The 14,237-nt window shown below is 53.1% G+C and overlaps 3 protein-coding genes across 3 annotated transcripts; 1 reads left to right on the top strand and 2 right to left on the bottom strand.

The window, feature by feature from the left end:
• Positions 1–1,245: 1,245 nt before the first annotated feature.
• On the top strand, positions 1,246–2,707 carry CTRU02_202317 (uncharacterized protein; the record flags this gene model as incomplete). Its single annotated transcript, XM_036719723.1, has 2 exons — positions 1,246–1,382; positions 1,438–2,707. The coding sequence occupies 2 exons, from the start codon at positions 1,246–1,248 to the stop codon at positions 2,705–2,707; spliced, it is 1,407 nt and encodes a 468-aa protein (XP_036588425.1).
• A 757-nt stretch (positions 2,708–3,464) lies between these two features.
• CTRU02_202316 (ABC multidrug transporter) lies at positions 3,465–8,379 on the bottom strand (the record flags this gene model as incomplete). Its single annotated transcript, XM_036719722.2, has 5 exons — positions 3,465–4,142; positions 4,212–4,469; positions 4,533–5,428; positions 5,480–8,046; positions 8,294–8,379. The coding sequence occupies 5 exons, from the start codon at positions 8,377–8,379 to the stop codon at positions 3,465–3,467; spliced, it is 4,485 nt and encodes a 1,494-aa protein (XP_036588424.2).
• A 3,050-nt stretch (positions 8,380–11,429) lies between these two features.
• On the bottom strand, positions 11,430–13,719 carry CTRU02_202315 (multispanning membrane; the record flags this gene model as incomplete). The annotated part of the gene is made up of 3 exons (XM_036719721.1): positions 11,430–11,448; positions 11,502–13,557; positions 13,638–13,719. 3 exons carry the CDS (start codon positions 13,717–13,719, stop codon positions 11,430–11,432), a joined length of 2,157 nt encoding a protein of 718 aa, XP_036588423.1.
• Between the last annotated feature and the right edge of the window lie 518 nt (positions 13,720–14,237).

Raw genomic sequence — 14,237 nt, 5'->3', positions numbered from 1 at the left:
AGGAGCACCTTGCCCTTGCTGGTTAGTCTTCTCTTGTGTGCCCCTCATACCTGTTTTGAGCTACGTTTACGTCCTTGCGCATGTTTACACATCCTGGAGTGGGACAATTGCTTCGGACATTGTTAGTGTCTCGCGTGGAAAGCTTGTTAGTGGGATGCTCGTTTACTTGCCTTGAAATACCGATCTCCGGCCTCGTTTAACTTCGCCAGGCTTCGCGCTGCCCTCTGTCCTGGTAGCTCGTCGTTGGAGCTTTGTGGCCCCCACCTTGATATCTCTGCTGGATCAAATAGCCATTGCTCTCGCATAGTCACTTGCTGGCCATCCATTCCTTCTGCATCCCTATCAAAGATGTACGGCTGTCTCTGCGGTGGAGCCGCCTCGTCGGCAACAATCTTCATCACTCGAGAAAGTGTCGATCTCTGATCCGGCGCCACCGAAAATTTGGTTGAATGTACTGGAGAGTCTGTGGTCGCGGTGTGAGGCTTCCTTCCAGAATCCATCTGCGACTCTGTTTCGCAGCTCCACTCAATTTCTTTGGCGTAAAGGTGCCCGCCATGTCGTGGCCGAGTGGCTGGACGAAAAGGACTCATTTTGCGTGGAGTTGAAGAGGCTGGAAGTGCCATGCTTTCGGGTTTGCCCAGGGATTCGAGTTCGCCCTGAAAACTTGCGTCGCCTGTCATCTTTATGCGAGTACTCTGGGTCATGGTTGCCCAAGGCAGGCTGGCCGTCACCTCGGAAATTCCAACAAGATGGAATTGTCAAATCGAACAAGAGGGCGCAGTCCAATGACCACGAACGACCCCACCTTGGTTTTGTATCTCGTGAATGGTGAATTTGCAGCCCAAGAACGATTCGTTCATGCCCGATACAGCTCAAGTGCTGGCGGCGCCGCTGCGGCAGGCTACAAAGTTGCTTGGCATTGATTGGGTACCGAAGTACCGCGCATTTCCTCATACAATTTTCAATTGCCTGTCTTATTAAGTGTGGCCCGCGGACCGCCAGGCGGACTGGCAGGGTTGAATGAGCCTCATTAGGTTGACAGAAAGGGCCACGAGGCAGGACGCGGGAAGCTCAAATGTAGATGGTGTTGGGAACTTGCCCTGCGGCTCCCGTGGTACTTCGTATGTGAGCCGTTTGGGCCACCGCTGCTTGCTGTAAATCAGCCTTTTCTTGCCTGTTATCCTGTGCTAAATATGGACCGGAAATCCTCTTGAACCGTGAACCCGCATCGATCACTGAACCTAGATGGCAAAGCATAGAGCTAATCGCAAGCCCCTGGACCTGTGGGAAAAGCTGAAGGGTCTCATCTGCGAGCTGTATGCCACCAATACACTCCAATTCGTGATGGAAGTACTTCGCGATGAGCACGATTTTGGGGTCACGTCTGTTCCACCTGTTCCATTTGAAAAGACAACTCAAGACTGACTGCTTACGTAGAAAACGCCAGTTGGTATACAGACTAGAGAAATGGGGTTGCAAGAAATACAATACTGGAGACCCAGAACCTGAAGGGCAAACGTTGAACAAAGACGCCACAGAAGAACGTGTGATATCTGGCACTCCCTACGGTGGCTTTGCACGGCAAAACCAGGTGCCATGGGTCTTCCAGGGCGCGGATGCCCTGTTCGCTGTATGCGATACAGGTGGCGCATGGAAGGCATATAGTAAAATCGACGCCGACGGTTTGCCTAATATCGCGGCACTTGCTCGATCCGCCGAGACGCCGCACGAGTGTGAGTCCACTCTAGAACTATTGGAAAAGAGAATTTCCTCTCTTACCGACTTTACCGAGCGATCACGCATCTGTCTCCTCCGCCCCCTTATCTGCAATGCTCAAAACTACCAACTCAAAAAAATGCAGCCTCAACTCAATACTTCAGTATCGTACCTGTTGGACAATCCGGACTGCTTGAGACCGAACGGCTCCGTCGATATGCTCGTCTACATCCTCCTGGACAACATCAACGAGAATCACCAGGATCTTGTCCCCAGCGAGGTATGGCGGCTCAAGCTCCTTCTCGACAAGTTCGATACCTGGGTTCTGTCCGCAAAACCCGATCATCAGACTGGCCAGTCGCCCGTCCATGTACTGCGGCAGTGTGCGGAGTGGTGCGACGATAAGCTATCCCGCGCATCCTACACCGCCGCACGTCCAAACCTCGACATCCTGACGGGGCAGTACCAGGTGCTCTGGAGAGACCACATTGAGGTATTTGGTGCTCTCTGGCGCGCGGTTATCGAGCAGTGCATTTTCAGCGGCGAATGGCCGGAATGGGCGAAAGAGACCGTAGAGGCCATGAATCTCTCGCACGCCGAGGTCCTCTCATGCATCTGCTGGGTCATAGTCTGGCCCCCGCACATCATCCGGGATTCCGAACACCATGCCGCGGAGCACGGAGGGGATTTGTTCACGAGAGCGAAGAGAAACGCCAACGATGTACTTCAGTCCTCTTCCGCCGCGTTGTGGGAGGCGTTCCGCGATGCGTTTGTCAGGATTAACAAACCTACCGCTGCGGACACGGACGAAAACAGAGACTTTCACGCGTATGCCATGCAACAATTCCGCTCTTTCGTCAAGGACACGCTTGGGGAGTTTGGTGGTCCCGGACTCTGTGAGGATGATACGGCACCGGCCTCGATGACAAGCCTCCTCAGTGGGGGCGAACTGATGGTAATGCCGTATTGCGACTGGCGTCAGTGCTTATAGTAGATATACGAAAAAAAAAGGCTTGTAATGGGTTTTTGTAGCCACGTTGGTGTAAATGTTAGATTGCTATGGATTGACTACTGATCCCCTCATGTTACTTTCAAATATTTACTTGCAAGATGATCCGGATTGCTTCTCAACACTATTACTTCCTTAGTCGACTTTGCAAGTTTTTCCCTGCAACGGACAAGAGGCTGTAGTCCTTATACTTGATGTCGACAGAATAAAGGCCCACGACACAAAGGTCTATCCCCGGTGCTAAGCCGGGCGAGCTGGATATTGCATTGCATCGCGTGGGTTGCGCATTCATGGTTAGAGCCGAGAGTTTCACAACCCCAGTCAAGTCATGGCTTTTTATCCATTTCAATATTTTTTAGAGATTAAATACTAGACCATGTATATTCCCTTCGCGTTAGATACTGGTAGATACCAACACACCACATCTTTACGCCGATTAATAAGCTTGTAAGTAGTCAATGTTCCGTCTTTGGGACTTTCCATCTTAATCACTGGGAAATCCCGACAAGACAGAGATTACTAGAGACAGCGCAGGTTACTACTAAATACTTTATAAAAAAAAATCACTCTCATATTATTATCAGCCTCACTAGGCCAAAAGCGGAGCGCACTCTATAAGTCCTGTATCGAGGGCGCCCTCTTCTAAAGCGCTTCGCTCACATTTGGCACAAAAAACTTTTATCCCGCCAAAAAAGAAAATAAGAAAAGCGCATCACCTCGCCATCTAAAGCTATTCAACTTACTCTTTCTGCTCCTCAAAAAGGGTCTCCAGATCCTCCTTCTCACCACTGTGATACACCATGTCGTAAAACACTCCCTTGCGAGTATAAAGCTCGCCGGGCCGTCCGGCCTCGACGACTCTCCCCGCGGCCATGACGACGACGGTGTCGTAGTCCGCAATGGTCCTCAGCCTGTGCGCGATGGTAACCAGCGTCCGGTCCTTATCTACCTCGCGCCGCAGCACGGCCTGGATGCCCCTGTCCGTCTCGTAGTCCATGCTCGCCGTCGCCTCATCGAGGAGCATCAGCCGGCTGCCGCGCACCAGCGCGCGGCACAGCGACAACACCTGGCGCTGACCGTGGGAGAAGTTCTCGCCCTTGGCGTTGACCGTCGTCGAGAGCGTGAGACCGACTGCGTCAGACAGGTCGGCGTTGTCGTTCTCCGTATCGGATCCCGAGTGGTACTGGAACGAAGCGATACCTTGACAGGACTCAAGAGCCCGCTCGAGGACATCGGTGGGTATTTTGCCCGTAGGGTCGAGGTTGGAGCGCAGCGTGCCATTGAAAAGGACGGCTTCCTGCGGGATGATGGTCAGCGCCTCGCGGAGGCGATGGCGTGGTATCTTGGTGATGTCGATGCCGTCATAGAGGATCTGGCCTGATACGATGTGTGTAAAGCGGAGGAGAGATAGGACCAGCTGCGATGATCGTTAGCAAGAAGATTTCTTCGCTGTTTGTTCTGCTCTTTTTTAGGGTGTGCGACTTACTGTTGACTTGCCGCTGCCAGTGCGGCCGATGATGGCTACTCTCTCTCCCGCCTTGAACTTGAGGTTCACGTCCGTAAGAATGTCGGGTCCGTCCTCATCGTAGCGGATCGTGACGTTGCGGAACTCGATCTCTCCCGTCGCAGGCCAGTTCTTAGGGATGACGTGAGCCGGGTCATCTGTGTATTCGCCCTCTTCGGGGTAAGACTCGTCCAACTTCTCCTCGGGCTCGAGGGTGGCGTACTCTTTGATACGCCCGAACTATTATTCTGTTAGATATCTTTCTTGTACAGCAGATGGAAAAGCCGCTTTAGAATCACTCACACTTTGTAGCTCGATTTCCAGGTCGTTCATGCTACGAACCAACTGCAAGATGGTCTGACTCAATCCCGTCGCGTTGGAGAGCGAGAAGCCCACTAGGCCAGCAGCGACGATGCCAGCCTTCGAGACAGCGATGATACCAGCGGTCAGTCCGACCAGAGCCGTGACGAAATCAACCCGCATAGCCACCCAACGGTTACAGTTGAAGTTCGCCTCCGCCGCACGGGACCACACGTGTATCTTCTCCGCCAAGTTATTGCCAAACTGGTCCGGCATGCCGCTTCTGGCGCGAATGACCGCCAGACCAGCCAGGGTGTCCGCAAACTGCGTGAATACAGGCGACTGCGCAGATGACACGAGACGCTTGATTGTGACAGCGGTGCGCGTGTACATCTCGCCAATGATGATGCCGAGGAAACACGTCACGGCGGCAGGAAGCATGAAGATGGGCAGGATAGAGCTGATGGCAAAGATACGAATGACCAAGGCCATAGCGCTCTCGAGGAAAGCGCGGAGTTGGGGGCTGACAGTCAAGTCGAGAGACGACATGTCGCTCGAGAAACGGTTGATGATGCGTCCGACTGGTGTCTTCTTGTACCACGACAGGGACACGCGCATGACGGCCCGGATAAAGTCGTTGTGCAGTCTTCGAGCAGCATGCCAGGCGCCGTTTTCGAAAACCAAGAAAACTAATGCGTAGACAACCGATTCTGCGACGGTGATGGCGGCATAGATACCGAGATAGTATGCAATGTTGATTGCAACTTCGCTACTGTACGCTTCGACCCAGACGGAAAGCCAGAGCGAGCCTGCCATGACGATGAATTGCGATAAAAGCATCATGAACAGGCAGAACAAGGCATACCAGGGCCCGCCAAAGTAAGTCATGTACTTGAAGACTGGGACATTGTTAGCTGGCTCATCACAAGGGGGTACGCCAAACCACTCACACATCAGACGGGCATTCTTTCCACCTGTCTTCATCTCTTGTGCCACCACGTCTTTTATCACCTTGTCATCGGCAACCTTGCTTCTGTCATTCAGAGGATCCGTCTGTGTCTCGACTTCGGTGTCTGAAGCGTCTGACGTATCCGCCTCGCCCTCGATATCTTTTGCGACAGCCACAGGTTGCCGGACAATGCCAAGGTTCTGCTCTACGTTCTTGATCTCGCCATCCTCCAAAGTCACGGAGATATCGGCCTGAGCTGCGACCCAGGGCTGTTGAGCCACCAAAACAACGGTCCTGCCCTTGAGAAGGTCAGAGCAGAAGCAGCGCTCCCAAAGCAAAGCAGACGTTTTGGCGTCCAGTGCCGAAAAGATGTCGTCGAGCAGAAGAAGCGGTGCCTTTGAGTAAAGCGCTCTGGCCAGAGCTACGCGGGCCTTCTGGCCTCCCGATAGCGAAGATCCGTTCTCGCCGACAACGGTCTGTTCACCCTTATCCATCTCCCTCAAGTCCACCGGCAAACAGCAGGCATTAATAACGTTATCGTAGCGTATCTTCTCATAAGAACTGTTGAACAGAATGTTCTCCTTGATCGTATCGTTTTGCAGCCAGGCGGTCTGAGACGCGAACGCCACGTCCTTAGGCCGGGTTATTGAGCCGCTCTCCTTTATCGTCTCTCCCAAGATGGCCAGAAGCAGGGTCGTCTTTCCACTTCCACTAGCACCCGACACAACGTTTAGGCCACCTTCAACAAAGTCGATGGAGATGTTCTTGAGCTGGAAAGTGGCAGTCTTGTTCCGTCTGAACGTCGCTTCCCTGATATCCAGCGTTCCCTCGGGATACTCCTCCAGAGGTGTAGTGCTCTCAAAGTACTTGTCAAGACGCCCAACAGCGATCAACGCGTTGGTAATGTTTCTCGACATAAAACCCAGCTGTGTAACATTGCGGCGAATATTTTTCACGAGGAAAACCGTGGTGAAGGCAGTGGCCGCTGTCAATGACTGTCCAAGCACTCCTACGTACAGCGTGAACATGGTAATAAGGGCGATGTAGGGCATCAGAGCGGTGATCTGGTTAAGAGCAACGTAGATGAGCGAGACACGCCACAGATCACGCTGCTCGTTCGCGCGAGTGTCTTCGATGGTCTTGACGATGGCCTCCTCCCAAGCAAAATATTTGACCGCACGAATGGACGCGAGGTACTCTGACACCAAAGAGATGCGAGCATCCTGTGCTCTCCTGGCTTTCCTGGTGGCTATGGCCATCAACCGAGCGATGACAACAGTCGTCGGCGCAGCGAGAAGGAGGATAGCCATACCGATGAGGGCAGGCCACCCAAGCATTCCATACAAGCCCACAAAACCGATGATAGTTCCCGTGGAGACGCCCATCGTGACCATGATTATGTCTCGCGCGCCAAAGATGGCTTGGACATCGGCAGCCATCAAGTTGGCCAGGCGGCCAGCAGGGGTTGAACGCCGATTTTCTCCTTCCTTTTTCGACTCGGCTTCACCCTTGGGAGCAAAGATGTCGTCCTCAAGCTCCATGGAAGACACAGCCCGGTGGTAAAGTTCCTGAGTCAATGCGGACCTCAGACGCACAACAAGACGAGTGGACGTGAACACGTACTGCTGGAACAGGACGGAGCGCGAAAGGGGCCCAGCAAACATGAGGAACAGCCAGACCCAGGGACGGATGATGGAGCCTTGAGGGTCGGCAAGATACGTGAGCAGCTGGTACAAGCCGTAAGGGGCAATCAACTCGCAGGCATAGGCTGAGCTGATGAAGCCCGACATGAGGGCCAGTTCGGACTGGAGTAGATAGAAGAGGGTCCACAAAGTCGTCTTTCCCCTGATACGGGCCTTCTTTATCTTTTCAAGTAGCAGCAGTGGCTCGTCATACCAAGGCAGCCGGGGCAGATCGTCTATAGTGACCTCTCTCCGCGCGCCCTTCCACACCAAGGGGGTAAGCCACTCAAAAGTGAGATAGTAGTTGGCCCAACTGCACGTTTCTTCTGGGGCAGGATCGTTCATCTCATAACCCTCGGGCACGTCATACTTGAGCGAAGGGGGCACCCATTCTCTTGGAGTGGTAATGGCTACAACAACAGCAACGGCCAACCCTGCCAGTCCTCCTCTCACAGGTATCGCGATCGCGCACTCGTTGCTGGTCTCTATACAAGGAAGTGAGGAGGAGGCAGCAAGAATAAGCAGCTCCGTAGACAGGACAAAGTTAACCTGATGCAACGCAATATGCCGCCAATGCAGGTCGTTGATGAGCCTCGACAGGCCGAACGAGAATGCGTAGCCCACAGCAAATACGTCAAGCCATGAAGTCTGACCCCGAGCAGCGGCGAGAGCAAGGAAGACGAGCGCGGTGGCGCGGGAGAGCTGGGCGCATAGCTCCCAAGGCCACTTGATGGCAGCGGCGCGGTACTCGGGTGGCGACGGCTTGGCACGGCGTTGAAGCAGGCGGGAAGCGGTCCAGAGGATGGAAATGGCGAGGATGGAGACTTGGAGGTAACCGGACTCGGCGAATTGAGATACGTCCTCAACCCAAGCCAGTCGCCCGTGGCTGTAAGTCCGTCAGTCTACAATTTTCCTTCAAGGGGATGACGACGGTGGTGGTAGTAAAAGTTGACAGAGGCCCCTCCATCTTCGCGCATGAGCTCTGCACATAAAGAAAAGTCCATTCGACCTAGGCAAGTCTCAAAGAGGCGCAGCCCGCCAGAGAGTAAAGTTGCGCAACGGTAAGTTGTACCGATCTGCGGTGGCTTCTGGGCTTTGATCGCCGGCTTCCGAAGTTGTGATAAGGTACGCACCTCTGAATATTGGCTAGGAAGATCTGAGGTTGAGATCGTGTAGCGGCGGCAAGCGCAAAGGCTCGCTCGAGGAAGAGGTCCATCATCGTCGACTTTGAGGTCTGCGATGCGACGCGCTGAAGGGGATCACAAGATGACGTGTGCCAGCTTGTTCCTCGTCTCGCAGCTTTCGCGTCGTGGTAGGGTGGAGAATGGAATTCGTATGGATGAAGCTGTCACGAGCGCGTCATGGACAATCAGAGTGGAATGGCGAAAGCAGTCCCAGTAGACTCTCTCTCTATAATGTGCCTTAACCGCCGTTTATAAAAACGAGGGGAATGAAGCAATTCCTGTACAGATAGAAAGAAGGAAAGGATTCAAAATCAGAAGAGAAAGATACGTCAAGCTTGGCCGACTGCATAGTAAAATGTCAAATGGGCCTCTGGTATGTATGAATTCGTAAGAGTGATTAGATACGGCGGAAACATGGGGGGTGTGCACCGCCGACCAAGTGGATCGTATGGCTGGGGGGTTTCCAGCAAACCCCGGCTAGGCAGGCACTGAAGATGGCTGCATTCGTCTATGGTTCTCTCCCGGGGAGGGGCCGATTGAGAGGTTCGCGAATGCTGAGTGGCCAATACGGGTGGGATGGCAGAATGGTGCGAAGACGGCATCCAGATGTTGCAATTGCGCTTCAGACTTTTTTTTCTTCCTCTTCCTCTCTTTTGGCCCTTGTATGACTAGTACTAGTAGTAAAGTGCCCCGAGTGCCACACCCGCGCGCGGCAAGTTTGCCGGCTCGGGACCGTTGCGGGAATAGCCCATTGGAACGGCCAACACATACACACACACACACACACCAACCATGCCACCACATCTCGCCTCGGAGCGGCTACAGGTCGGGCGTTGGCAACCAAGCCGCGCTAGCTAAGTTGGTTAAGTGGGTGAGATTCAAGGAAGAGCCCAGTTAGTGAGCCAGGAGCAAAACGTAAAACTTTGGAGAAGAGACGGAATTCCGCTATTTTGTTCAATGATCATAGAGCTGCTTACTCACATATTGGGCTTTTGTTAATTTGGCACCATGTTGGCACTAAAATAAGCTTGAATTGAACAAGAGGTGGGAAAACGGTGAAAGTACGTAATCACTGAAGAGTCGACAAAGGAGGACTAGAAACCGTCAGCAGGCAGGTTAAAAGTCAATCATCAGCATGTACATAGTATACACTACGCCTGCACTGCACACTAGCCAAGACCTTGAAACGTAACGTGATCCCCTGTAGCGCCTGCCTCCACCATCTAGTTCCCGCGATGGTCCTCTTCGAACATTACTACCTAGGGGGGGGCCCGCTGTCATTGGGTCCAACAAAGCTTGAGTACAGGGCATATGTCTCTTGCCTTATCAAACAAATCCCCCCTTCCAGCCGGCAGGCACCATGTACCATTGACCCTCATAACATGCGGTGAAACAGAAACGACGGCATGTCACCCACAGCTCTGACACCGCTTATAAATTCGATTAACAGCAGTCAAACAGTCAATTATACAAGCTCATAGACAAGCAGACAGACAACACACACTGCCGTTGCATACCCAATCAAGAGAACGGCGCATCATCAACTCATTTCAAGCACCAACCACGTCAAACTTGTCTCCATTGTTGTTGTTGTCGTTGTCGTCGTCGTCATCTCTTGCTCGGCAGAAACTTGATATCCCCGAACTTGGGATGATACCCTACACGCAACAAAAGGACGTTTCTCAACCTTCTCTCTCGGCTACCCCCAACCCCGGCGCCGCTCTGCTGTGCATGTACTTTGCCTTTACCCCACAACGGCTCCGCCCAGTTGTTATCAGTCTTCTCAGGGGATCGGGGGAAGGCCGGAACAGGCAGGTTTTATTTGCTCAACCACCTTCCATTGGGTTATGACCGCCAACAGGAGTTAGTCCCATTGGCATTTCGCGTTTTCACTGTCATCCTGTCGTTCGGCAGACGGAAGCCGCGTATGACACCACCCCCCCAAAGTGCTTGTCCTCGAATTGATATGGTTTCCCCATTTGGAACCTCTCTCCATAAATCCGTACACACGTTCACACGCACACACATACGCGCCATCAACGAGGTGAATCTGCTTATTCCCGTGTCCCATCACTTTCCATTGGCATGTCGCATTCGATCTCGAACAGACACTTCACCCGTACGCCATGGCACGGCACAACAGGCAGACACATACACACACATGCCGCTCTTCTCTGCGTAGCTCAAAGGGGCATGACTATCCGATACACCGACCTTCCCGCCTACGCCTCACCAGTTTTCGGCCGGAGAGATTCAAGCCTGGGATGACGACTGCCGTCGTATGCAACAGGGTTGCCAAGCTAGTCCGGGCGCTCCCGTGTCGGTCCCAAGTCGCTGCCTAAAATGTCGTCAACTGAACATTTAAATAACCCCCCCTCACGTCATTGCAGTTTACCGGCTGAGTTTCCCGTAGACAGGATCTGACTTCTGTTCGTGCGCCGCATGTCTGAAGGAACTAATGGCATTTGCAAGAGTGAGACAGATAACTGCACATGGTGCCCATGTATATGTACATGTATATATGCCCTTGAAGCAAGTTCAGGTCCCCACGTGTTTTCCATGCCGGCAGCTTAAACGAGGCAAATACCGGCGAAAAACACACAATCACAATCACAACGACTCTACCCTATTCGGCTTGGCCATCCCTGGACCCCAGTCCGAGGCACAAAACATCTCAACCCAATGTGTCAGTGGTTTCCTTTCAAGTACATTTCGCTACTGCAACCTGTATACGTTTGTCGCGCTAGACCGCATACATAACCCACAGGGGAGATGACAAAACTGAAGCTTCCAGTCGAATCACAACGTTCCCGTAGAGACTGAACGTGTTAATTATATATACTCGCAACTATTCAAGTTTGCACACTGCTAGCTGATCCTGTCATCATATATACCTTGGTCAGTACGCAACCCGCCCAAAATCGGGATCGAGGTTTTCACTTCCGGTAAACGCCTGTCCCCGTGGGCTTCCCAAAACCCCATGCCCCGGGCAATGCATTAAAAAGCGCCATCAACCTATTCCTGTATCCCCAGATATAAAAAACCATTATACACCACTTCTTGTCGGGACAACTGACAGTGTAACTCAGTCCGCCTTGATCGCCCTGTACATTCATTAGCACGGCTGATGTAACCCTTGGGGGTGGATGGTACTGACCCGTAAATCCTTCTCACAAACGCGTATGCGCTTAAGAAACCAATCGTTCCGGTCAAGAGCCCGTAAACGCAGCACGCCATAAAGCTGTAGCTGAAGAACAGCATGCTACTCACAAATCCGGTAATGTGCAGCTTGAAGAAATAGTACCAAACGCAGTAAAGAAACACCCAGGCGGAGCTGCCGCCTCCGACCATGAATGACTGCCACCACCAGTTATAGTTCTCCGAGCAGAGCTGGATATAGATGGTGACCACCGTGACCTCTGCGATAGTAAGAATGAGAATAACTGAAACCACGGCAAGGAAACCAAAGACGTAGTAATAACCGCTCTTGTCCTGCCAGACAGACTGGAAGACGAACAATAGCTCGATGAAAATAACAGCAAATGGGATGAGCCCTGCCAGGAGGATCGACTGCCAAGACTTGATGTACCAAGCTTGTTGCGGGATCTGGCGGGGAATCGATGCTGTCTTGGTGGGGTGCTCCCAGTTCCCACCCCGAACAAACCCGAACCAGGAACCAGCGTAGACCAGGGGGACTTGAATACACAGCCAGAGTGTGACGATCGCCACAAGGGTACCGAAGGGGATGGCTGTGCTGGAAGCTTGGGCCCAAACAAACAAGTTGAGAATGAAGACGATGCCAAAGAGGAGGCCTGGAAACAGAACCGCAGTCACCAGCGCGTTCTTTCGGTAGTCTTGTCCATCAAACGTCTTGTAGACCCGCGCGGAAAAGTATCCGGAGAAGAGTCCGGCGAAGACGAACAGGCCAACTCCCACACTGATGAAACCTCCACGGAAGCTGGGATTGAGAACACCAAGAGCGCTCAGGAGAACTAGACCAACGGCCATGAAAAGGAGTTGCATGCCGGACCCAACCAGCGGCGCCAAGAGATATCCGTAGGCGGGAGTCCTGAAAACATCGGCGTGCAGAAGCTTCCAGCCTGTGACATCCTCCAGAGCCTCCTCGTCCGAAGAAATATCGGCGTCGTTGTCGAGGTCGTTTCCTTGGTCGAGCAACCCTGGCATCTTCTCCGAGAGCCTAGGGGATCTGTTTCCGGTCTTCTTGCGCTTCAGCTTGGGCTTGCCATCCTCGAGAGGAACGTCCTTGTAGCCCTTGATGTCGGAGCGGATAGTTCTGGCCAGGATCATCAAGGTAATGCCCGTAAGCAGACCGCAAATAATGAGGGAATTGACAATGGCGAGCCAGTGAATCTTGGAACCCTCCTCCTGGTTGACAAAGTACAGATCCCAGCGTCGAGACCACTCGATGTTGTTATCCTCACGGAAGTATACCGAGTAGGTGTACGGGATGGTAAGCTTGGCCCCATCGTCGAGGTCCTCATCGTCTTCCGGTAGGTAGGAGGAGTGCGGGTATCGCGCTGACAAGTCGCTTGACTTGTTCGGCGCCAGGTACAACTCAAAGTTTTGATCAATATTCTGCAGATCAGCCGGGCACCCATTCTCATCGCGTTTGTTCTGCGAGCCGATGCTCTTGGGGTAGACCTCGAACCCGACGACGACCTTGCCGCCCCTTTCGCCGGCCTTGCCAGGTGCCTTGCGGTAACGAATGACGATGGTGTGATGGTTGTTGATGAAGTAGCGCGGCTTGCCACTGCTGGAAGAGTAGTCGGTGAAGCCGAGCTTGAACCCGGCGGCGTAATACTTGCGGCTCTTGTCGACGGTCACGAAGCTCGTCGCACCGGGGAGGTTATCGACAATCCACTCTGTGACGTAGCCGTCTTGTACCATCTGGCGAGCCTCTTGCATCTCCTTTCTAGAAATTTCACGGTTGCACAGCAAGTTGCACGACTTGTCTTTGCCCATGATAATGTCAATGTCGGACGTTTTTATCCTGTCACCGCGGAGAACCTCGCCGAGGTTGAGAGGGATGCTCTGTCCACTCAGCAGCCCCGTGCCGGGCTTCGGCTTGCCCGTGGGGGGGCATACGAAGGGGAGATCGTAGTAGGCATACTGTAGCTGGGTATTGTCGGAATAGACTTTGTTGACAAGGAGGGGAATCTGCTCGCCATCGCTGTAGCTCTTGATCGACCAGCCTGTTTGGACGGAGGTATAATTTAGCATCGCCGCTCGACAACCATATCCCCTATCTAGAAGTTTGTACGGGGTGCCTCACCTGGAATGTAGAATCCATCAGCCGGGGCGGCCAGCAGGAGGGAGACGAGGCATCCCAAGCCGGCCCTGAGTACCTGTCGCATTGTGATAAGCTTAATCGCAAACTGTCGACTAATTCAACATGAACCGTTACGGCAGCACTATGTGAAAACTTGGGCAGGTGTTCCCTTGGAAGGGGGGAAGAGCTAATCGACTCGTCCGCGGCGTGTCACTGGGGAATTGAAGGGAACTTGAGGCGGTTGAGAATTAGGATAGGTCGAGAATAAAATAAAGGTAAGACGGTCGCGTCAGTCGAGGTCCGTGGCTGCACGGTGTCTCTCCGCGCCACGACGCCGCAAATGGGGAGGGGGCCCAGACTAAAATCGAATTGGGGGGAGGGAAAGGATCCAGCCAGAAGGGGGCCGAAGAAAATAACGAGTGGAATCGGTACCAAGTACCAGAATCGGCAACTCTGGAGAGCTGAGTTCTGGACCACGAGAGACTTTGTTGAGAATGACGCAGCTCAGCCACAGCACTCCTCCTGTCAAGATGGGATCAACCTTGATGCACGGATTGCTGACAGCGACCGTAAGTACTGGGAACGCAGGCCTGGACAGCGCGG

Source organism: Colletotrichum truncatum, assembly GCF_014235925.2.
Source record: "Colletotrichum truncatum strain CMES1059 chromosome Unknown Contig_0001, whole genome shotgun sequence".
Taxonomy (NCBI): domain Eukaryota; kingdom Fungi; phylum Ascomycota; class Sordariomycetes; order Glomerellales; family Glomerellaceae; genus Colletotrichum; species Colletotrichum truncatum.
Note: the sequence above shows the minus strand (reverse complement) of the source record. Positions and strands in the feature narration are given on the sequence as shown.